At 45.9% G+C, this 25,299-nt stretch overlaps 1 protein-coding gene and 1 pseudogene across 1 annotated transcript in view; both read left to right on the top strand.

Annotated features, from left to right (window-relative positions):
• The first annotated feature begins 1,792 nt into the window (after positions 1–1,792).
• Positions 1,793–1,941, top strand: LOC116899946 (annotated as a pseudogene).
• Positions 1,942–5,285: 3,344 nt separating this feature from the next.
• Positions 5,286–25,299, top strand: part of Emilin2 (elastin microfibril interfacer 2) — a 58,539-nt gene continuing 38,525 nt past the window's right edge. The window contains exons 1-2 of the mRNA XM_032899792.1: positions 5,286–5,404; positions 5,488–5,682. Of these exons, the coding sequence (XP_032755683.1) occupies positions 5,286–5,404; positions 5,488–5,682 (314 nt within the window). The remainder of the gene's footprint in view (positions 5,405–5,487; positions 5,683–25,299) is intronic.

The following is a 25,299-nucleotide window of genomic DNA, read 5'->3' as shown; positions in this document are numbered from 1 at the left end:
AGTTCAAGAGAGTATGTGGTGGCTGGAGACTAGGCTGACATGGAATTGGGATGTGTATGTCTGGCATGGTGGCAACCTGCCTTGGGAACTGGATGGGGAGAGAGATTGTTGCCAGGCTCAGAGAGAGGCCTTCGGCAGTGCGATATGGGATGGAGCAGAGCGGGTGAGAGGCTTTGCTGACTGAGATGAAGATGTCTACCAGACATCTTGGGGCACTGTGGTGCCAGACCTAGTGCAGGGGGAAAGACAGCTTTTATTTTTTATAATATTACAGCAGCAGCTAACTTTATTGCATGAATGCCAGATGCATTCTACTCTTTTTCGACTTCTTATGGTTTGAATTCCCCAGGTGTCAGCATAAATTACAGGAGGGTGCACACCACTGATACATCTTTTAAAGCTTATTCTTTGCTCTGTAGTCGTTGAGGACTTGTCTTCCCATCATTAGACAAGCAGAGCAAAGAAACAGAAAGGACACCTTAAAGGAGACCAAGAGAATCAGGCCACACACACACATGCACACGCACACGCACACGCACACGCACACACACAGCGAATTCCAGAAAATAAAGGATCAGATCTGGTAGCCCAAGAGCTTGTGCCACTTAACCTCATCCTATATGTAAATTAACACATCGTGTTAAATGCTACAGGCTCTCCACGCCCATAAAACTGCTCCCAGACACCACCTGATGACTGCCTCATTTCACTTTATTTTTTTAAAATGATACAAAAAATGCTTTATTGACAGTTGTAGGCCATCCCGTGGGCTAGGTGATGGTTACCTAGGACCCAGCAGGAAGGTCAGCTGAATGTCTGAGGCTGTCTTTCTGACTCCAACAGGGTGAGCACATTGCCCTCTGTCGCGGGGCCTTTGACATTTCAGATGACAGAGCGACCGATGTCATCCTGAATCACACACACCTGCATGCACTGCCCCGGGAACCAGTCCTGCCCGGCACTTCGGTTACCCTAGACGGCTCGATGGGCTGCTTGTGCCTCATATTCCTGACGGCAGCGATCTGGCAGAGAGGCTCATTTCATTTAAAAAAAAAACATATTTTATGCCTGGCAGTGGGTGCACACACATTTAATCCCAGCACTTGGTGAGTTTGAGGTCAGCCAGCTTGGTCTACATGGTGAGTTCCAGGAAAGCCAAGACTACCCAGAGAAAACTCTCTCTCTCTCTCTCTCTCTCTCTCTCTCTCTATATATATATATATATATATATATATATATATATATATATATATATGTGTGTGTGTGTGTGTGTGTGTGTGTATACAAAATTTGTGATATGTATGTATGTGTATATATATATATATATAGTCACAAAATGTGTGATATATAAATTATCTGAGAATTCCACAGAATGTATTTTGATCATATCCCCACATCCACCCTCCCTTTCCCTATCCCCCAACTTCATACCCTCTTTTTTTAAAAAAAAAAAAATAACCCACTAAGTTCAGTTTGCACCACCCATATATTCTTGGATGCAGGGCAATCTCCTGAAGCTCCCAACACACAGGGGCCAAACTTAAAGAAAACACCTCCTTCTCCCAGAAGCCATCAGCGGTCAAAGCTCCTCGGGCGGGGGTGGGGTTCAAGCACTTCTTCCTACTCCTGCTGGCTGCAATGCAGACTTGATGCCTGTGCAGGCAGCCATGTCCAGGGCACTGTTCCATTCTGGCTTTCTCTGACCTCTGGCTCTCTTTCTGTCCCTTCTTCTGAGATAGGTGTCAAACACCTTGTGTTATAACCAACAAGTAAATGAAGAAATGATTATTACATCGCTTCTCGGCCTTTTGGCTAAGATCAAGTGTAGAAATGATTATTACTTGTCTTTAATTTGGGGTGCTAGGAGTGGAGCCCAGGGCCTCGTGCCTACCATGGAAGTATTCTACCAGTGACACTCCTGGGCAGGAATGGGTTTTGCAAAACTGTTGCGTTTTGGACGTTTAGGGCTGGGGGTGCAACTCGTGGAGCACTGCTTTACATGCATGTGGCCCAAAGTTCAACCCTCACTATCACAAAGGAAAATTCATCTTAGATTTTGTTTTGCTTTGGGTTAACTGATCACACCAAACAAAGGTGCAGGTTATTATGGGGTACTTTGATCTTAAGCTCAGGAGAAAATGCCACCATACTGTCAGAGTAAACTGAGTTTTGAGCATCTGAGGGTCAGCAGCAGCAAGTACCAGAATCCAAATTTGCATTCGGGATTGCTTCCACTACCCTGTGGTTGCTAATACCTCTGAGTGTGCAAGACCCTTATAAAAAGTGGCATAGCATTTGCATCTAACCTGAGCACAAGTTCCCGAGAGCCTCAACCAGCTTCAGATTACATATTATCTACAATGCTACTCACTTACATACGTCTACCTATATGACTTACAGTGGAAATACCACTTAGAACGCAGTGTTGTACTGTTTAGGGACCAATTACAATAGCATATTGAATGCAGGCCCAATTCTGCCTTTCTCAAGTATTTTTTACAGTGTGATTGATTGAATCTGTGGATGTGTAGCCCACAGGGATGAAGGCTGAATAGTCAGTCGATCATCTCAAAGCAGGATCAATTCTCTAAGTCTTGAATTTGTTTTGTTTTGTTTTCTGGGTTGGGAATGGAACATACAGCCTTACATGTGCTAGGCAAACGCTATACCACTGAGTGGCACGCACTTCTGGAATTAGTTTTTCCTTCAATAGAAAAAGCAGACTGTATGACCAGGGCAACTCACTTCCAAGTTTGAGAACTGCCTACACTAAAAGCAGTTGGCACAGAATATTGACTTCCTGAATGCTAGCACTTGGGAGGCAGAGGCAGGTAAATCTTTGTGAGTTGGAGGTCAGCCTGGTTTAGATAGTAAGTTCCAGGCTAGGGCTACATACTGAGACCCTTTCTCAAAAAAAAAAAAAAAAAAAAAAAAAGTAAGAAAGAAAGGAGAATTGACACTGGAGAGTGGAGAGATAGCTCAGTGGTTAAGTGTACATACTGAGGACCCTAGTTTGATTTCCAACACTCACAACTTCCTGTAACTCTGCAAGCACCAGCATTTCACACACACACACACACACACACACGCGCGCGCGCGCGCGCGCGCGCGCGCTGGCCAGTTGTAGATGGACATAACTTGTGGGTTGCTCCCTATTTTCCCCTTCACTCGGTCTCCATTTCTAGACTATATTTTCCCCATGACACTCAGTGGACAAAATGGAGGCTAGAGCCGGGTGACAGAGAAGTCAAAGAGAAAGGCATAGATCGGGTTACACAGGACAGCCTTTTATCTCTGTTATTTCTCCCCCAGTGGCTCTTTTGAAGGCCGGATGACTTCAATCCGTTATTTGCATAATCTTCCACTTCGAAAGTTCATGAAAAGATTATGTCCTTACATGGTACAATTTTCTACTTTGGGAATTTTCTCCGATTTGCAAATCAAAAAGACCCAATGAAACCATCAAAGCAAAGCATATGAGAAATAAAACAACCAGTGGCTTCATTTAGTTTTATCAAAACATACCCAAGCGTCCCTGTCCCCCCAACCCACAAGCAACAGTGTCATGTTAGCTCACAGGTACAGCAGTGAGCCTAGGCGTGCCAGTTGGGGAGTGTAGGAGCAGCAACTGATCTCAGAGGAATCGCTCTCTTTACCATCTAGAATACCACTCCTTGGTGGTGCAGTATGTAGCCTAGGCTAGCCTCTGAAGTGAGTCTCCTGTCCCAGCTTCCCAAGAAGAACACCACACCCTCTGTGGCTGATTTTATCTGTGGCATTATTTCAGTCCGGCTATAGAAAAATTGGCAAAGATCCCTGGAACTTTGGAATAAGCAGAAAAGATGACCAACAGAGGGAGGGAGGGGGGCAGGAAGGCACCAGCAATATCTGAACTATTTAGATGCAAAGACAAGAAAATGTTATAATAAATGGTCTTTTAAAAATGTTTGTCTGCACATACATATGCGTGTGTATGCGCGCGCGTGCGCAGGCCAGAGATTGATGATGTCTTGCATCCTCCTGTCGGTTGCTCTCCCCACCCCAGTTGCTCCCTTCCACCCCCCGCCCTTGAGTCAGGGTCTGGACAGTGAGCCTGCAGTCTTAAGGATTCTTCTGTCTCCACTTCCTTAGTACTGGGATTACAGGTTGGTGAAACCCTGTCTAACTTTTAATGTGGGTGCCCGAGGATCTGAACTCATGTCTTCGTGTTTGTGCAACATTTTAGCGACAGAACCATCTGCCTTTAATACTGATAGAAGGAGAAACATCTGAGCAGAACATCGCTTTTCAAACACTGGAGTAGCAGATGACAGTTTGCTGCTGCAGGGAGGCAAGCTGCGGCGACCACTGTCCAGCTGCAGCCAGCCCGCGCATTTGGAAAGTTCAAGGCGCGTACTGGCTGCGTCTGAGAGAGCTACTGCGTCCTCAACTTTCGCCCAAGACCTTAAAGATTGTTGGGTAGACAGCGGTGGGGCCTCAGAGGAAGGAATTGAAGCTGAGGCCCCCTGCATGGGTCCCCCCGGAGGAACTAACTGATGGAGTGGTCCTGGGCTCCTTGCCGGAGAGAGGCCCCGGGGATCGAGGTGGGGACCGTCCGACGCTCTCTGCACTTCCGGAGGGGCTGGGGGCGCGCTGTTTGGAAGGTGAGAGGCGGAGCTGCTGGCGTTTGGGAAGAGACCAAAGGAATGTGTAATTGGAAAATCTGTAACCGAGACCCCGGTTCCTAACCCCTTGGCTCTTCCCCCACCCGAGCCCCCTGTGGAGAGGCAAAGGGCCGAGAGATGGTGAAGGGAAGAGTCACGTTTCGGAGAGGGAAGTGAAATAAAGAGGGCGGCACCCGGGGGGACCTGTGCGTCATTGAGGGACCTCGGAGCGGCCAGTGCGGAGGCGTGGGGGCAAGGAGCCAGAGGGGCCGCCAAGCACCCGAGTCCGCTGCCCGTTCCCGCGGCCCCGCAGTCTGCAGCCTTGTGGGGCTCAAGATGTGTCAGGAGACCCCGCCCGGACCCCGAGCACCCAGGCGCTGGACGCCGGCCCTGCTGGCCCTGCTGGCCCTGGGCGGCGCGGGACTGTGCCACGCGAGCTCGCAGCCTGGGTACCACCCGCGGCCCAGTGCTAGGAACAAGTAAGTGTCCGCCCCTTATGTTCGCCCCTGGCCCTAGAGTTCCAGGTCTTCGGTGGTCATTCCCGAATCCGCCTGCGGGCTCCGGAGCTGCCCTGCCAATGGCGACAGGCGATAGCAGAGAGATCCCCATGGGCTTTTGGGGCGTCACCATTCCCGGGTGACCATGTGCTCCCCACCAGGCGCCGTGAGCATCCTGAAACGGACCTGGGCAATGGGGAGTGTCCGGCAGGACTCCGGGATCTGCTGCCGAGCCCGAACACGAACACGTCCCAGAGCCCGCGGGTGTGGGGCTCTTTGGTGTTCCACAGACACAAGAAGCACCCAGGGGTGGCGGCTTTGGCAAGCTCCTGACTTCAGTGCGGGTGACTGGGTCAACTGGTCTCCCCCTTCCCCCCATTGTTCTCTAACTTTACCCAGCCCCTTTCTCTCTGTCCTAGGAACTGGTGCGCCTACATCGTGAATAAGAACGTAAGCTGCACGGTGCAGGAGGGAAGCGAGAGTTTTATTCAGGCTCAGTACAACTGTCCCTGGAACCAGATGCCCTGTCCATCCGCTCTGGTGTAAGTCGGGGAGCACGAGGGCCGGACGGACGGGTGGGTGAGGTGGAACGCTGGGCTTCAGCCCTTAAGAAAATCTTTTCCAGACCTTCTATACTATAAAGTCTGAGCTTCACAGCTAGCAGCCACGCTGGGCTACTTAAGAGTGTGCTGTTCTGCGTGAACCTTGAAGATGCGCAAAATTTGGGAGTTTGTGATTCCCTAGGCCACAGGAGAGGATGAACAAAGCCCCCACCCCCATCTCTCTCTCTCTCCCCCTCTTTCAATTTTATTACTAACATAAGGCAGCAGCTGAACCTAATTAGATCCATATTGTATGTTCTGGGTCGCACAGAGATTCCAAAATGTTTTAAATGAAGGATTAGCCGAGAAGTTTGACTGGTTGGAGTTCTGAAGTAGGTGAGTTTTGTCCCAACTATCCTCTTCAGCTTTATAGTTTTCTAAACTAAACTCCCTCCCCAGGATGCTTTAGAACATTCCTTTTCTTCTCAAGTTAGATTTGTGGACTCGAGAGGCGGATCAGCCCTTGAACATGAGCAGAACTAAGTTAAGCATCTTTTTGCTCATAAAGATTCTAGCATCTTAAAAACAGGGGGAAATGATTTGTTAGTGCAGATTCTGCGAACACATTGTACTCGTCCAATGGCGATCAGGAAGGTCTTTGAGTTTTTGTGGAAGCTGGATCTCAGGAGACCGCTGGTGTGGATAAAAGGCTGTTGGGGACACGTGATGATAGGGATTGTTTCCACTAAGAATAAGTTGTTTGTCTTCGAGCACATTGTCAGTGCTGCCCAGAATGCTCAGTGGTGGGCAGTTCTGTCTCTGGCCAGGCTCAGGACAGACTGAGCTTGCATCCCAGCAAGCTGCTTCAGGGGGCAGGGAGCAGACGAGGCTGTAGACACGTAGGTCCTGGGTCCCACCCAGGCTGCATTTGGGAGCCACGAGCAGGGCTAGAGAGTTCCTGGGAGGCATAAAAAAAAAAAAAAGAGTTGTGTAAACTTGCAGAAACACAGGGGAGCCCGTTATTTTGTAACATGTAGGGGAAACAGCTGATGCAAACTCCTTGGGCATCACAGAGATTCAGAACTGTCAACCTGCCTTAAATTGGTCTGTGTTTAGATTTAGACTTCACAGTCCATGGCCAGCTGCTGATGACAGGACAGCCAAGTGAGGTTTTTACACTGGGACAGAAACACAAAACAAGTATTCAACACAATCCGGAAGGATTTGCTTGAAATTAGAACTGAATTGTCACCCCAGACAATTTCATTCGCTGTATACAGCAGCTATATTTTGTACTTTTCTATAATCTTAATTCTTACTATGACACTTCAGAGATAAATTTTTCATTAAAAATAAAACTTAAGAGGGGTGGGGTGGGGAGATGGCTCAGTGGGTAAAGTACTTGCTCTGCAAGCCTGAGACCCTGAGACTGAATCCCTAGTACCCGTGTAAAACTCAGGGGACCGTGACTGCCAGGCAACCCCAGCACTATGGAATGGCGGAGAGTGTGAGATGGCTACTTCCTGCTTGCCACAGCTGAGCTCCAGGTTCAGAGAGAGACCTTGTCACAAGAGGGTGAGGAGGAGAGTGAGAGTCCTGCACCTGACATCTCTGCCTCCACAAGCACCTGCACATGTGTGCACACGCACTGAACACACCTGCATACATGTAAATATATTTGCATACACTTGTACACACTGGACACACATATAATACATGATTGCTTGCATACATACACACATACACACATACATACATACATGCATACATACATATATAGAAGTTTGTGTTTTAGGGGTAGTTTTTTGAGACAGGGTCTTACTATATGATCCTGGTTGGCCTCAGATTTAGATATCTGCCTGTCTCTGTTTTCTGAGGGGCTGAGATTAAGGTATACACCAGCATACTCGGTGATAATTGTGGGGTTTTGTTTTGTTTTTTTATTTGGGTATTTGAAGAAAGGCTTGCTATGTAGCCTGAAATTTACTATATAGCCCAGACTGGTGGTGAACTCAAGGTAATCGTGCCTTGACTTCTAGAGTGCTGGAGTTATAGCCATGAGGCTCTACTCCTTGCTTCGCTTTTTGTTTAAAAGATGATTTGGGGCTGGGGATTAGCTCAATTGGTAGAGGACTTGCTTGGCATGCATAAGGCACGGCTCATCCCCCAGCATGGCATAAACCGGCCATGGTAGCACACTCCTAAAATCCTCAGATCTGAAATTCTTACTGTGGAAAGGCTCCCTCTTGGTCTTAGGCTGGCTTTGGGTATACATTTTGGGAGACAATGGAATTCGTCCTGTGGGATGATTGGGCAGCTGAAGTCCTTGGCACTGAGGCCGACTTACATGCTCTGTATTAGCTATTTTTATAGCAATCCCTGAGAGTCATTAGAAAGTAGCAGAACCAAGTCCAGCTCTTTGCTTTTCTCTCCAGCCTCAGCCTCCTCCTACTCCCTTAACTCAAATACTCAAATAGTTCCTATTGTCTGAAAGTGTCTACATCCGTGTGTGTGTGTGTGTGTGTGTGTGTGTGTGTGTGTGTGTGTGTATGGGTGAATGGGTGCATGTATGTGTATGTGTGTGTGCATGTATGTGTGTATGTATGTGTGCATATATGTGTGTATAGTGTATGTGTGCAAGTGTGTATGTGTATGTATGTATGTGGTGTGTGTATTGTGTGTATGTATGCATGTGTGTGTGGTGTATGTGTGTATGTGTGCATGTATGTATGTATGTGATGTGTGTATGTGTGCATGTGTGTGGTGAATGTGTGTGTATGTGTGCATGTGTATATGTGTGATGTGTGTATGTGTGCATGTGTGGTATTGTGTGTGTGTGTGTGTGTGTGTGTGTGTGCAGTGTGGGTATATACAGTCTGTGTTCAGTGTGTGTGTATGTGTGTGTGAGTGTGTGTTTGTGTGTATGTACAGTATGTGCGTGTGTGTGTTGCTGGCCCCCTCTTAGGTGGGAATGGAGAAGCAAAGACCTGCTGTGTCTTACTCCTGTTTTAGTGTTCACGTTCAGCTGGTTGCTGGTAGCAAATGACTGTGTTTCTTCTCCAGATGGAACTACCCATCCCCTCTTTCATGCTTCATGGCAGAGGTTCCAAATAGTTCCAGAACCTTCTGCTGGACCAACAGCTGTTAGCATTTGTGGCATCTGGAGGCGTCCTTTCTGTGGCCAGGATGTCCAGGGAGCCCAGATGCAAGCAGTAAGCAATGTGTTTGCTTTGCCTTTCAGCTCAGCGCTCAGGCTTTTGGGGCTGGGGGTTTTCTGTTTTCCCACATCAAGAGACTGGGGTCGTCAGCACCTCACCCTGCCCGTACCCTTCTGGTCAGCCTTGTATAATATAGAATTTCTTCCTCTTGTTTCCTTGCCCTTGGCACTTCAATTAAAGTATAATTTCCATGCTGTAATGGTCCCCTTGCAAAGTGTTCCTACTCATGGGTTATGCTACATGTATACAGCTGTGTAGCCACCAGTGTAACCAAGGAGGAAACAGCTTCTGTACCCATCACCTACCCCAATATTTGGTAACAAATGTGCTATCTTCTATCTTCTCTGTCTATCCAGAAGGTGATACAAATGATCCTTTTGACATTCGCTTCTTCCACTTAGCATGAGATTTTGTGTGTGTGTGTGTGTGTGTGTGTGTGTGTGTGTGTGTGTGCGCGCGCATGCGCGCGCACGCGCATGTGCATGGTATGTGTCATTTCTGGTGCTTTGAGATAGGTCTCTCTATATGATCCTCCTGTGGCCTTGAACTCTCAATTCTCCTGTTTCAGCGTCCTCAGGCATGGGTCAGCATGTGTACCCTACCATGCCTGGCTTGCTTATTTATTTTTGAGATGAGGTCTTACTGTGTTGCCCAGGCTGAAATCTTAGACTTGATCCAGGGGCTTACATCTCAAGTTTGGAAGCAGGTTCTGCCTTTCTGTTACACAGTAGCCTTACAATGCCATGGAGGAGTGAGGACGGACTTCCTGCTACCCGGCTTAGGATGCTGAGTGAGGCTCAAGAGAGCGGGGAGAGACTCAGCTGAGGGCAACTTGCAGGTTCGTAGCCCTTTCTCTTCAGGAAATGATTACATTCATCTGGACTCTCTCCTGCTAGCTTCTGGACCTTCATTGGGTAGGAAGGAAATCAAAGATCTGAGAGAATTTCCATCTTGGGCAGTCTCTCCTTCCTTCTTTATATATTTGGTGGGCATAGGGGTGGGCGTGACCGTGCTCAGCACTGGGTCAGGGTCAGAGGATAATGTCAGGACTTGGTTCTCTCCTTTCTACCTTTGCGTGGGTACTGGAGAGGGGAAGCTGAACTCGGGTCATCAGGCTTGGTGTCAAGTACCATGGCCTCTGGGGGTCATCTTACCCAGCCCTCGAGCATTTCTGGAACCCGGAATCCAAGAATTGGATTCCATGCATTGATGCTCATGATCGTTGAGGGGTTCTGCCACTCTGCCCCGGTTAAGATTAACTTTTATGTGTTTTGTCTACAAATCTATATGTGTACTACTCACATGCCTAGGGCCCTAGAGTCAGAAAAGGGCATTAGATTCCCCTGAAACTTGAGTCCTGAGTTGCCAGATGGGTGCTGAGAGCTAAACCTTTGCAAGAGTTGCTATTAACCACTGAGCCATCTCTCGGGCCCTTGGTGCTTGTTTTCTTGTTACTGTTTGGTTAACAATAGGCTGACCTTATACTGGAGGTCCTCTCCTCCCTTGGTCTCCTGAATGCTGGGGCCTCTGTTTCTCTTCCACCTCATCACCTATTCTGTAAAGCTGCAGTCAAGAATGCTGCAGAGGGGAGGAGGGCCTTTGTTCTAATGAGAATGGGGATGATGGTGGGTTGGGGGTGTGTGGCTGCTGTGGAGAATTTGTAAGAGGGCTGACCTTGGAAGTAGGGACCCAGGCAGGATGCAGGGAAGGGTCTGCTTCTGTCTGCCTGTGTTTACTCAGCCTCCTTTCTGCTTTTCCTGTAATTTTTCTTCTGTAAAGATGTTTGTCCGTATTAGATATTAGTGTTCTCCCCTCCCCTTCTCTGCTCAGGATTGGTCCCAGAGAGTTTCACATACTAGATGAGTATCCTACCACTGACTACATCCCCAGGACTATTAACTCCTTAAAAAGGAAAGACAAACCCCGAGAGGGATCTGGGTGGAGTACACTCAGAGCCTGTGCTGCTGGGGGAAAATGTAGACCAGGAATCTGCAGCAGGTGTCGGTTCTGGGTCAAGTTCCAAGACACTTCTAATCTTCAGATTCCAAGGGGAGCAGATGGTCATACAGTTGGAAGGAAAGTTGTCTATTAAGGACCACTCCTTGCCAGGAAAAATAGTTTATTTTAGTTTTTTTTCCCTTCCCCTCCCAAGTACAGGATGCATAAGACTAAAACAAAACCCCAGACAATTCCTCACACATTTGTCTCCAGGAACACTACCCCATCCAATTCAGAGGGGGGTACTTCCTTCCCTTTTACCTTTTAGACAAACATTTGGCACACAGTTGGTGGTTCAGAGCGAAGGCCTTGCTCCTTAGCACTGGAATCAGCTGCAGAGGGCTGAGCTGGTGTCATAGAACACCTGTCAGGGAGGCCGAGGGACCACACATTTAAACCCAAGGGTCGCAAGGCTGCCGTGGGATCTTTCTGGGGGTCTTCTATCCTCCTGCCCTTTCGGGGTACACCTTCCTATAGAACTCAAGATTGTCTTCCAGGTTTCTTGTTCCTGTGTTTGGAAAGATCTTTCCAGAATATTCCCATAGTTATTATTCTTGTTATCAGCTCAGACGGCACGGACTGGGGTCTCAGGAAAATGACTATGGTGTAAAGCCCTGGATTCAATCCCCAGTATCAACAAAACAAAACCCCAAACTTCTGTGTTTCTCTTCCTAACTTTTTTGTTTTTAATCTTGGAGATAAGGAAAACAATTTAAATAGAAGCCATGGTCTTAACAACAACAACAACAACTCAAAAAACCAGCAACAGCTGGCCTGGCAGGGGCGGCTCGGGCCTTCAATCCCAGCACTGGGGAGGCAGAGGCAGGCAGAGCTCTGTGAGTTAGAGTCCAGCCTGGTTTATAGAGAGACTTCTAGGGCTACACAGAGAAACCTTGTCTCCACAAAACCCAAACCAAACGACCAAACCGAAAACCCACACACATAAAAACAAAACAGCAAACAGCAAAGAAGGGGGAAACAACAGTCATCTCTTGTTGGAGTGTTTTATTTCCGTCAATTGGCCTTTCTCTGTTGGCCTGCATTAACACATGGTAGGTATCTGAGTTAAAATACTGAGGCAGCCAGGAAAGGCTGGGTGGCCGTGCGTGTGGTTGTGGGTGTGGGTGTGGTCGTGGGTGTAGGCAGCCTGGTCTATAGGGAGCTCTGATAGGCCACCCAGACCAGGCTCTCCTTGGTGGCTTCAATCCAAGCATGTGGATGGCAACAGGTGTTGGCTAAGAAGATAGGAGGCTCGGTAGTTGGCCTGAGGCCCCAGACACCACCCTCACCACCATGTTGTGAGGCATAGGTAAGTTACCAGGCACCTGAGGCACATGGTTTTCGGGACTAAAGACAGAACTGTGTCAAGGAGGCCCAGATGGGAAAGCTGATCTGGCTGAGAGGACTTTGAAAACATCACTGTCACAGCAATGTGAGGTATACCTAGCCGAATGCTGTGGGTACCCATTCCTGAGCCCTGAGGCTGCTGCCTCATGAGGGCTGCTGTCTGAAGCCTTCAGAGCTGAGGGTCTTGCTGACTGGAGTGCTCAAGAGAGCGAATGACTGAGTGGCCTGAGATAATAAGGAAATGATGTACTGAAGATAAACCTTTTAAAAAGTATTTATACCTCAGAGTTGCTGGGCATGGAGCTAGCCCTGGGGTCCGCAAGGGAGTGCCCAGCAAGAGGTATGCTGCAGTAAGGCCCATCCACAGGCACGTGTCGCTGCTTCTGCAGTGCAGAGGAACTGGTAGATCAGCTCCTTAGTCAGGGTGTTGATGTGGTCCACCAGCACAGCTCTCCAGGTCATTGTCTCTTGGCCGCTGAAATGTTGCTACGTTGCCTGGTTTTTGTTTTGGTTTACGGAGCTGGGAATTAGATCCAGGATGTGCTACACACATCAGCTATACCACCGAGACACACACCCCCAAATTCTTCAGGAACCTCCCACATATGGAGGGCATTAAGATGTACTCATGCTTGCTGAGTTCATATAATGCAGTAGGTAAGAGTGTAACAGTCACACCCTCCTTCCCACGAGGATTTTAAACCTTGGGCTGATAAGCTGCCAATAGGCAGATTGTTTCCAGTCTGTCACAGAGCGTCCTGATTTACTGCTGGTCCTGTGACTTTTTCTTTTTCTTTTTTTTTTTTTTTTTTTCCAACTCAGAATTAACTGCTTTAGTCCTTCCATGAATCAGTTTTCTGGGATTAAAATTAGTAGGGAACAACTAATCAAACGCCGTCGTCTTTGTATCCTTTGTATCGTCCGGAAAGAGCAGCTGGGGAGAGCAGTTTGACAGGAAGGACTGAAGGGAGCCACAGCGTAGTTTTCACTGTGATAGAGGTTCACATTGGAGGATAGTGAGAGAATTAACATTAAACTAACTCTTGTCCTTTCTTATCTAAAGAGGTTGGGGTGCTGGGGTGGTTCAAAAACGCTGTGGAAGGCAAACCTTTTGGGGTGTGTCATTTGGAAGGACCCAGCTGTTCTCACAACCCCCCCAAGAATACCAAAAGATGAGGTAATACCCTTAAAAATGTTGATTTGCCGGGCCAGCCCTTCAGGACAATGTATTTCACTTATGCATTTGGCAAAGAGGAGAGCAGTTTGGGCAAAGCCTTCTTAAGCTGGTCACTTCCAGGAGAGGGAATCTGCTGCTGCTACTCTGTGTTTCTCCTATTTTTGGAGTCGAGCAGGTTTAACTGGTTATCGCTTTGCAGAAATTAGCTCAGCATGGTCCCTTGCACACATCGTGGTGAGATACACACAGGGGGCTGAGGCGGGCAGATCTCTACGAGTTCAAGGACAGTTTGCTGTACACAGGGAGGTCCAGGGCAGGCAAGACCGTACAGTGAGGCCATGGCTCAAGAAAAAAAATAAAATAAAACAAAACCCAAAAAGGTGCTAAGACTTTACTTTTGGCTGTAAGTTGTTTCACTAATGTGCCAGACAGGGATAAATGAGGTGAGGGCATAAAATGCCTTCCAGGCCTGAGCTGGGGGAAATACTGCTTGTTTTTCTGTGAACTGAAGCTTCTCTCTATCTGAGGATAGAAGGTTGAGAGCAGCGGATCCCGATTGCAACAGAGCTCAGGGTGGGGGTGGTTATGCAATCGGGCCCTTCATGGGAGGCTTGTCTCCATTAAAGCCTTTCTCTGGCTCCTGCCAGACCACAGAGCCCTCTCCCATACCCACCCTCCCTTTCACCCTTCGTTCCTCTCTTTTCCTGGTGACAGAACGGAAGCCTCATGTCTGCTAAGCACAGCCCTCTCACATGTTTGGATGAAGGGCTTCGGGAGGGAGGCGGCAGCGAGCCTTTCTCGACGTTTTCAACTTCTCAGACTCCGAATCTGGCCTGCAGAGGTGGCGGTGTCCCGGCCTGGCTTGCGTCTCTAGCTCCGGAGTGACTTCCTGAAGCAGCCTGCAGGGCCAGCACAGCAGTCAGGATAGGACACAGGCTCTTCCTCATGATGATGCACTGTAATGTCGCCTGGCCTTGCAAAGGGAAGGCGTCACAGTGTCTCCCTCAAATTTGGGGACAGGAGGGAACACAGAAGGGCATTCGTAGCTCGCTTTCGAACCAAAGCTTGAAATGCCACTCATTACAATCAAAACTGGAAATCCATGAATCCTGACTGACTTTCAATATTTTTCTTCTTATTATATTTTGGGGTGTGTGTACCACAGCATTCTTATGTGAGTCAGAAGACGACTGCTAGGACGTCTTCTTAAGTCCTGGGGATGGGACCATTGGTCTTGGCCGCTGGTGATTTATCCATCTCAGCAGCCTGTTTGCTACTTTGTTTTTGAGACAGGGCTTCTCTGTACAGCGCTGGCGGTCCTGGAACTCGCTTTGTAGACCAGCATGGTCTCCAACTCCGAGATCCACCTGCCTCCTGAGGGCTGCGGTTGAAGAGTGTACCACTACCGCCTGGCCGTTTTCTTTTTTGTTTTTTGTTTTTTTCGTTTTTTTGTTTTTGTTTTTTTTTTAAAGACAAGAGCCCGTGTAGCCCAGGCTGGCTTTGAACTAACAGCCCACCTGATTCAGTCCTGAGTGCTGGGATTTCAACAGTGTGACACCAGGCCTTTGTCAGTGACCATTCTTTGTGATACATAATTGAATAATAAACCTATGAGAAATCTCAAGTAGAAACTAAAGCCAGAATCACCGGGTCATTTTCAAGGTCTGTTGTAATTTCTTTTCTTTCTGGTTCTAGGGCTTGGACACAGGGCCATGTACATGCTAAGCACTGGACTATACCCTCAGCCCCTGTGTTTTCAGAAGCTAATATCTGTCTATTTTTATACATAATTTTCTTCAGCCTAGTACTCTGAAGGGAGTTAGAGTCTTGACTGTCTTAATCATCAATGCTACACTTATTATTTTATATTTTCAATTAATTTTATTTTATTTACTTGTGCGTGTGTGTAGGGGATTGTTATACAGGCCTGTGTGTATTTGCACAATGTGTATACTTCATGCCCAAGGAGGCCAAAAGAGGGCATCCAATCCCCTGGAACTGGAGTTATAGACGGTTGTGAGTCAGCAGGTGCTGGGAAAAGAACCTGGGTCCTCTGAGAGAACAAAAAGTACCCTTAACCCCTGAGCCATCTCTTCAGCCCTCAAATCTATATTTTAAAGGTTAAAAAAAATTAAACTTAAGTTTCCAATAGGCAAAACGATTGACCGTGTTGCCAAAAAGAAACCTTTTATAAAAATATGGCTCCTCCAATGGAAATTCCCAGGAATCTAGCAGTACAGGATATGGAACATGAAACTGTCACCTCCTGTAACCAGGCAAGACTTTCAGTAGAGGGAGGGATGGTGATACCAACCAAGCCACAAAACCTTCCACCCACAATGTTCCTGCCTATAAGAGGTGCAGGGATAAAGAGGGAGCAGAGACTGAGGGGACAACCAACCAATGACTGGACCAATGCCATGAGAGAGAGAGAGAGCCCACCTCAGACACCGTTAATGATACTGTTATACTTGTAGACAGATGCAGAGACCTACAGTCAAATATTAGGCAGAGCTTGGGGAATCTTGTGGAAGAGCAGGGTGGGGAGATTGAAGACGTCAGAGAGGTCAAAGATACTGTGAGGTTTGAATTGAACCTCTTCTAGGACCTAGGTGGTGATCGATGCAAAAGCAAGAGGAATTTTATTGTTCCAACATGTTGGGGCCGACCCACTTTAAGAGGGAGATGACCCTGAGCAAATTCTAACAGGAAGTTATATATCTTTGGTAAGGGCAGAATTCAAACAATTGGGGCAGAATTCGAACAATAGTAACTGGGCAGAGTACTATGTGCATTTGGTGGAGCAAAACATCTCTTAAGTCAACTCAGTGTGCTGTTCAGGACTTTCCGAGGGGGGGTTCCATTGGAAGTCAAGGGGTGTCCCTTGGGAGTCACAGGTGGCTTTGTTTGACAGTTTGGCTTGTAGCTATTTCAGGAACTAAACTAGCTCTACCCTCCCTGGAAGGGTCTTAGTGCTTGTTGGTTTGTGGTGGAATTTTCTCACTGGCCTTAGATTAACCCCAAGTCTGGCTCTTTCAATACCACAAGAAAAACCTATATAATCAACTAACCTGGGCCCATAGGGGCTCACAGAGACTGAACCGCCAACCAGAGATCATACATGGGACAGACCTAGATTCCCTTCCTACACGTATGTAACCGATGTATAGCTTGGCCCTCGTGTGGGACCTCTAACAGGAGGAGCAGGAACTGTCTCTGATTCTGTTGACTGCCTTTGGATCCCTTTTCCTTAACTTGACAGCCTTGTCTAGTCTAAATAGAAGATGTGCCCAGTTCTGTTTCAACTTGATATGCCAAGGAGGGTTGATATCCATAGGAGGTCTCTTCTTCTCTGAGAAGACAGGGAAGGGGTACAGAGGGAAGAGAGGGAAGAGAGAGGGACTGGGAGGAGAGGAGACAGGCAGAGCTCTGATCAGGCTATAAAGTGAATAAATTAATGAAAAAAAAAAGATGGCTCCTCATTCTGAAAAGGACTTCGTGATGCTGCCTTTAGTTGCTGCTTGAGACTTACGGTCGTTGGTTAAACTGAAGACCAGAGCACTTTGTTTCCTCAAACTTGGAGACTTTATTTATTTATTTTTACTTTTAGGAGCTTGGGTTGATTGGGGGCCTGCCTTTATGTGTGGTAGACTCACATCTTAGCTTTGAACTGCACCACCAGCTAGGCCTGCAGATGCTAAAATACTTGAATGAAGAAAAGGTTCATTTCTTAAAAACAACAACTTTACAGTGTGTGTGGTGGCACACACACCTTTATTCCCAGAAGTGAAGAGGCAGAGACAAATATATTCTCTGTGAGTTCGAAGCGAGCTTGGTCACCATAACTCGTTCTCCAACAACCAGGACCACATAGAGAGAACCGGTATTAAACAAACAAATCACACACACACCAGCTTTGAGGCATAATTTGCATAAAATATATATTTGAAGTCGTGTAATTTACTGTTTCAGCCTGTGTATATTCCCTCAAAAGCAACATTGTGTTTAAGGTGGTGTGCTGTGCTGGCTAGGTTTATGTCAACTTGACAGAAGCTAGAGTCATCAGAGAGGGGGAGGACTCAATTGCGCCTTTATACGACCAGGCTGTGGGCAAGCCTGTAGGGCATTTTAATTAGCGACTGATAGGGGCGGACCCAGCCCTTTGTAGCTGGAGACGCATTCCCGGGCAGGTGGTCCTGTGTTCTATAAGAACGCAGGCTTAATGCCACATGAGGAGCAAGCCAGTAAGCAGCACTCCTCCATGGCCTCTGTATCAGCTCCTTCAGGTTCCTACCCTGTTTGAGTTCCTGCCCTGCTTCCTTCAATGATGGACTATGGATGATGAACTGTTATATGGAACTGTGAGTGAAATAAACCCTTAACACCCAACTTGCTTTTGATCATGGTGTTTCATCACAGCAATAGTAACCATGACTAAGACAAAAATTGGTATTGCTGTGTCAGACCTGACCATATATTTTTGGGGAAGGATTGTGGTAGGACTCTGGAACTTTGGGCTAGAAAAGCCATTGAATGCTCACTGGCTTGCTCCTCATGGCATGTTCAGCCTGCTCTGCTCTTCTGCGGGCTCTTTTGTGGGAGCCTGGAAGACAGGATGTTGGGAACCATGCAAACACTGAAGGTCAGATTTGTTAAGTTCTAGAGGGAAGTTTAAAGACCCTTTCAGGGGCATTTGCTAGGTTGAATTACCATTATATGGTGTCCGGTCGGTTGCAGCTGAAGAATCACCTTTGATTAGCACGAGACAAGAGCCAATCAAGTGAACTCTTTGCTTTGCTGAGTCAATCCTTCTTGGTCACCTGGAAATTAAGAAGAGACTCGCATCACTGAGGTGAAATCTAAGGAAAGTGGTTTCCTCAGAGTCAGCACAGAGTCTGGAAGCTGTATTCCAGAGGCAGGTAAGGTCTTACCTAGTGTTAGCAGCTGAACTTGGTAGTAGGGTAATAGTCACCAGGTGGTACTGATTTTAAAGTCAAGAAGGGGTCACAGAGGGCAGTGGAGGCATGGCACTGTATGGTAGGGTTGTCCCTGAAAAGGGCCCAGGAGAGGCTATTGGTGAAAGTGCAGCCCAGTTGCAGTAACAGACTCCAGAATTTTGGAGATGCCGGAACCATGGGATGCTAGAACTGTGCCTAGTGGCACAGGAGTTGTGATGGTATGCAGCTCACTGGAGTCTAGAAGACAAGCTGGGTTGCTGCAGAGGGTAGGAGTTCATGAGTGGATCCCAGACATTGGGCACTGAGCTATTTACACAGTTGGAGTTTGGTTTTCATTTGTTCAGATTGTGACTGTGTTTTAGTTCTTCCCTCTTGAAGTAAAATAATAATAATAATAATAATAATAATAATAATAACAACAACAACAAATTTTTATTTTACTGGAGCCTATAGTTGAGAAGTTTGGGGTCTTGTAAGATTCTGGATTTTTGTTTTCTTTTGTGAATTTGCTTTGTTTTGCTTTGCTTTTTGAGACAGGGTTTCTCTGTGTAGCCTTGACTTCTCTGGAACTTGCTATAAAGATCAGGTTGACCTCAAAAAGAATTTGTATTTTAAAAGAGACTAGATATTTTAAAGAGATGAGACCAAATATTTTAAAGTGTTTGAGTTTATAAGACTGTGGGTCTTTTCAAGTTTGTACAGTGTTTTTATGGTGATATTGGTATTAATGTATGATCTTGGGATGAACAAGAAAGGGGAGGTTGTGGCTTCACAGTGATTGTGTGTGTGTGTGTGTGTGTGTGTGAGCAAGCTGTCCTAGCTAGCTTTATATCAAATTAATACAAGCTTGAATCGTTTGAGGCTCAAGACACATTACCTCCATAGGGTCAGGCTGTGGACAAGCCTTAGGTATTTCCTTAGTGAATGATGGGGGAGGCTAGCCCCGTTGTGGAGCTATCTTCTGGCTGGTGTCCCTCTTCTCCAAATCTCTCAAACCTTTTGTTAATCCTTCCATCCACCCTTGCCAACAAATCTTCAATGGAAGCTGTCAGTATTTTCCTTCTTTCTTTTTTAATTGGGTTTTTTAAATTTACATTTCAAATGTTATTCCCTTTCTCAGTTTCCTATCCATAAGCCCACTGTTCACTCCCTCTCTCCTTCTTCTATAAGGGTGTTCCCCTCTCCATCCAGCACCTCTTCCAGCCCCCCACCCTGACATTCCCCTACACTGGGGTCCAACCTTGGCAGGACCATGGGCTTCTCCTTCCACTGGGGCCCAACAAAGGCTACCTCAGCTATGCAGCTGGAGCCCTGGGTCAGTCCATGTATAGACTTTGGGTAGTGGTTTAGTCCTCAGGTTGGTTGGCATTGTTCTCCCCCACCCCAACCCCGGAGCTGAGAACCGAACCCAGGGCCTTGCGCTTGCTAGGCAAGCGCTCTACCACTGAGCTAAATCCCCAACCCCCAGTTGGCATTGTTCTTACCGGGTTGCAAGCCCCTTCAGTTCTTTCAATCCTTCCTCTAATTCCTCCAACGGGGGTCCCATTCTCAGTTCAATGGTTTGCTGCTAACATTCGCCTCTGTATTTGTCATGCTCTGGTTGTGTCTCTCAGGAGACATCTATATCAGGCTCCTGTCAGCATACACACTTTTTAGCTTCATCAATCTTGTCTAGTATTAGTGACTGTATATATATGGGACACATGTGGGGCAGGTTCTGAATGGCTGTTCCTTCAGTCTCTGCTCCAAACTTTGCCTCTGTATCCCCTCCTATGAATATTTTTGTTCCCCCTTTTAAGGAGTGAAGCATCTGCACTTTGGTCATCCTTCTTCTTGAGCTTCATGTGGTCTGTGGATTATATCTTGGGTAATTCGAGCTTTTGGGCTAATATCCGTTTATCAGTGAGTGCATACCATGTGTGTTTTTCTGTGATTGGGTTATCTCACTCAGGATGATATTTTCCAGTTCCGACCATTTGCCTATGAATTTCACGAAGTCATTGTTTTTGATAGCTAAGTAGTACTCCATTGTGTAGATGTACCACATTTTCTCTATCTATTCCTCTGTTGAAGGGCATCTGGGTTCTTTCCAGCTTCTGGCTATTATAAATAAGGCTACTATGAACATAGTGGAACATGTGTCCTTATTATATGTTGGAGTATCTTTTGGGTGTAATCCCAGGAGAGGTATAGTTGGATCCTCAGGTAGTGGAGTGTCTAATTTTCTGAGGAACCTCCAGACTAATTTCCAGAGTGGTTGTACCAGTTTGTAATTCCACCAACAATGGAGGAGAGTTCCTCTTTTTCCACACCTTCGCCAGCATCTGCTGTCACCTGAAGTTTTGATCTTAGCCATTCTGACTGGTGTGAGGTGGAATCTCAGGGTTGTTTTGATTTGCATTTTCCTGATGACTAAGGACGTTAAGCATTTCTTTAGGTACTTCTCAGACATTCGATAATCCTCAACTGAGAATTCTTTGTTTAACTCTGTACCCCATTTTTAATAGGGTTATTTGGCTCTCTGGAGTCTAACTTCTTGAGTTCTTTGTATATTTTGGATATTAGCCCTGTATAGGATGTAGGATTGGTAAAGATCTTTTCCCAATCTGTTGGTTGCCGTTTTGTCTTAATGACAGTGTCCTTTGCCTTACAGAAACTTTACAATTTTATGAGGACCCATTTGTCGATTCTTGATCTTAGAGCATAAGCCATTGGTGTTTTGTTCAGGAAATTTTCCCCAGTGCCTATGTGTTCGAGATTCTTCCTCACTTTTTCTTCTATTAGTTTGAGTGTATCTGTTTTTATGTGGAGGTCCTTGATCCACTTGGACTTAAGCTTTGTATAGGGTGATAAGAATGGGTCAATTTGCATTCTTCTACATGTTGACCTCCAGTTGCAACACCACCATTTGTTGAAAATGCTATCTTTTCCACTAGATGGTTTTAGCTCCTTTGTCAAAGATCAAGTGACCATAGGTATGTGGGTTCATTTCTGGGTCTTCAATTCTGTTCCACTGATCTACCTGCCTGTCTCTATACCAATACCATACAGTTTTTATCACTATTGCTCTGTAATACAGCTTGAGGTCAGGGATGGTGATTCCCCCAGAAGTTTGTTTACTGTTGAGGATAGTTTTAGCTATCCTGGTTTTTTTGTTATTCCAAATGAATTTGCAAATTGCTCTTTCTAACTCTATGAAGAATTGAGTTGGAATTTTGATGGGGATTGTATTGAATCTGTATATTGCTTTCGGCAAAAAAGGCCAGTTTTTGCTATATTAATCCTGCCAATCCATGAGCATGGGAGATTTTTCTATCTTCTGAGATCTTCTTCAATTTCATTCTTCAGAGACTTGAAGTTCTTGTCATACAAATTTTTCACTTGCTTGGTTAGGGTCACACCAAGGTATTTTATATTATTTGGGACTATTGTGAAGGGTGTCATTTCCCTAATTTCTTTCTCAGCATGTTTATCCTTTGAGTAGAGGAAGGCTACTGATTTGTTTAATTTTATACCCCAGCACTTTGCTGAAGTTGTTTATCAGGTTAAGTAGTTCTCTGGTGGAACTTTTGGGGTCACTTAAGTATACTATCATATCATCTGCAAATAGTGATATTTTGACTTCTTCTTTTCCAATTTGTATCCCTTTGACCTCCTTTTGTTGTCTGATTGCTCTGGCCAGGACTTTGAGAATTATATTGAATAGAGAGGGCGAGAGTGGGCAGCCTTGTCTAGTCCCTGATTTCAGTGGGATTGCTTCAAGTTTCTCTCCATTTAGTTTGATGTTAGCTACTGGTTTGTTTGTTTGTTTGTTTTTCAGAGCTGGGGACCAAACCCAGGGCCTTGCGCTTGCTAGGCAAGCGCTCTACCACTGAGCTAAATCCCCAACCCCTAGCTACTGGTTTGTTATATATTGCTTTTACTATGTTTAGTAATGGGCCTTGAATTCCTGATCTTTCCAGGACTTTTATCATGAAGGGGTGTTAAATTTTGTCAAATGCTTTCTCAGCATCTAATGAAATGATCAAGTGGCTTTTTTCTTTGAGTTTGTTTATATAGTGAATTACGTTGATGGTTTTCCGTATATTGAGCCATCCCTGAATATCTGCTTTCTTTTCATTTTTATAGCTCAGTTTGGAGTGTTCTAGAATTTTCTATTAATAGTATTACATGGAATACAATCTTCTTTGATCTGGCTTTTTTGTTGAGCATAATTACTTTGAGCTTTACATGTGCTCTACTCTGTACTAGTAGTTGGTAACCTCTCATGACTAAGCATCATTTTTGTTGTAAAGACACTGCTGTTTGTATGCAATTTCACAGCAGCTGAAGATTTAGCACAGGCTACAGAACAGAAGATCATTTACATTGGTCATAAGGTTACTTCTGATTTTTCTGAAGAACACATAGCAGATGCCAAACTTGAGATAAAAACCAAAGTGGGGTTTAAAAAGATACTTCACATGCACTATCTTGGAAATTCGAGTTTAGGGATGCGAAAGTGGATGAACCATTGTGAAGCTCAGTGGGGCTGAGCTACTCCATTCCATTAAACAAGTATTTTTGTGCCGGACCTACATCTAATCCCCAAGCCAGGTGCCATGGGGATGAAACAAGTAGGACCCTTTCTGCCCTTCAGAAATTCATATGCTGTAGATGACGTGAGTCAAGCAGAAGCAATTACGAAATGAGGGGAAGATTGCAAAATGTTGATGATATTCAGAAATTCGAGAGACCATTTCCAGTTAGGAGTCGTCTGAGAAGTTGTTTGGAAACCCTGACATCTTGGCGGGTATTTGAAGAAATGTTTTAGCAATATATATGTCCAAGGCCAGCTTGGAAGAGTCAGGTAAACTGAGGAGGGAAGGGGAGTCAGTGATTAATCACTTAGCAGACCTTTTCTCTGAGAGAACAAAACTTAATTATCTGGGGCTGGTAGAAAGGAAGCAGAGACACGTGCAGACATACACAGAAACACATATAGATACACACACACATAGAAACATACACATACATAAACACACACAGACACACATACAGACAGACACACATACAGACACACACACAGACAGACACACATACAGACACACACACAGACAGACACACACAGAGACAGACACACACAGAGACAGACACACATACAGACACACACAGAGACAGACACACACAGAGACAGACACACACAGAGACAGACACACACAGAGACAGACACACACAGAGACACACACACACAGAGACACACACACACAGAGACACACCCACACAGAGACACACACCCACACAGAGACACACACCCACACAGAGACACACACCCACACAGAGACATACACACAGACACACACACAGACACACCCCACACACACTTGGTAGATGAATCAAAGCTCCAATAATTTTATTTTTTCTCCCATAGCTTATATCCTCCAGCCAAATCACTCAAACGGTACAAAAATTACAATGTGGCTACATTCTTTTTTTCTCTAAGTGAACGATTTCAATGGAAAAAAAAACCCAGCTTGTTTCCTAATGTACTTACATGGTTGTTTTACATATTATAGGTAAAAGACAAATCATTCCCATGAACCCACATACATACAATCATACCTAAGCAGCTTGTTTATAGATTAACAAAGTTTAAGCAACCAAGATGTTTTTCTTGACCAGTTTCTCTTAACCGGCAGGCTGTAATTTGCAACTACAAGGAAAAGATCATTCATCTCATTATTTATCTTAAAAAGTAATCTTATGAGAAATCTTAAGAAAACCACAAATCTAAACTTTTATATAAAATAATCCTTAGGGTGCAGATCTGCTTATTTAAAAACTTTTTTTATTAAATTATATCAGGAAGCTGAGGGCAAAAATGGGTACAAGAAACTGATCATCACCTTGATCCACCAGCCCAGCTTTAGCAAGAGAGGCCTGTCGTCTTATTCCCTGATCTTAAAACACATCCCTCCATCAATAATCAGAAGTGTGCCTTTCTGAACCTGAAATTGTTTCCCCAGATTTTCCCCATCAAGGCCAGTAACAAAAACACCTTAACCTAACTTTACTAACAGCCTACATCTCTAGACTCTAGGGGTGGTGGTTGAATCCCTAATCTGTCCCAGCAGCAATGCTTGGAAAAGGTCAATCACTAATCTTGTAAGTGCCAATGACACTGGGCTGGACGCCCCCTTACAGTTTTCACCACAACTGTGGTGACTATGAAGGCAACAAGTACAGTGGCACTCTACAACAGCACGAAGCAGTGCCACCATAGAAAGGAACAGAACCAAGAACTGAACAGTGAGAAATGAAGAAGCCATGATAGAATGATACATCAAGGTTGCTTCCTCCAGGGCTGGGAAGTAGGGAGGTGTGATGGGCAGAACTGTCCTAGGTCCTCCTTCCTTGGCCTGCTGGAGGTTGCCATCTCCCCGTGACTCCTCACAGCATCGTCCCTCTATATACGTATCCTGTTTTAATCCCCTTTTAATGAGTATGAGTCACTATTGTTGTGACCTCACCTTAACTTGGTCTTGAGTTGCTACAGGTCCTTTTACCAAGTAAGCTCACCTTCTGAGGTGCTGGGATTGAGGACTCGAATGTCCTGGGGGTGGGGCATGATTTAGGTTCACACCATCACAGATGTGAACTTGAGTTTGAGCTTCATTGTGCAACTGAAGGGAGGTTGTCAGAGATGCGCTTCCAAATGCCCATCTGGCAGCACGCACAGGGTCAGTTTGCCTTTGGGAGTCTGGGTAGCAGTTGGAGATGCAGGGAGATGGACTCTTAGGAGACTGGCCTCTGTCTGTGCCAGGACTTACTCATGAGTAGTGGGAGAAATGTCCAAGTTAGAATGTGCTGGGGGTGGTGGTACATGCCTATGATCTGAGGGCTTGGGAAACAGAGATGGGGACTGACACATAATTTGAGA

This window comes from Rattus rattus, chromosome 4 (genome assembly GCF_011064425.1).
Source record: "Rattus rattus isolate New Zealand chromosome 4, Rrattus_CSIRO_v1, whole genome shotgun sequence".
Lineage (NCBI taxonomy): Eukaryota > Metazoa > Chordata > Mammalia > Rodentia > Muridae > Rattus > Rattus rattus.
This window is presented reverse-complemented; position numbering and strand designations above follow the sequence as displayed.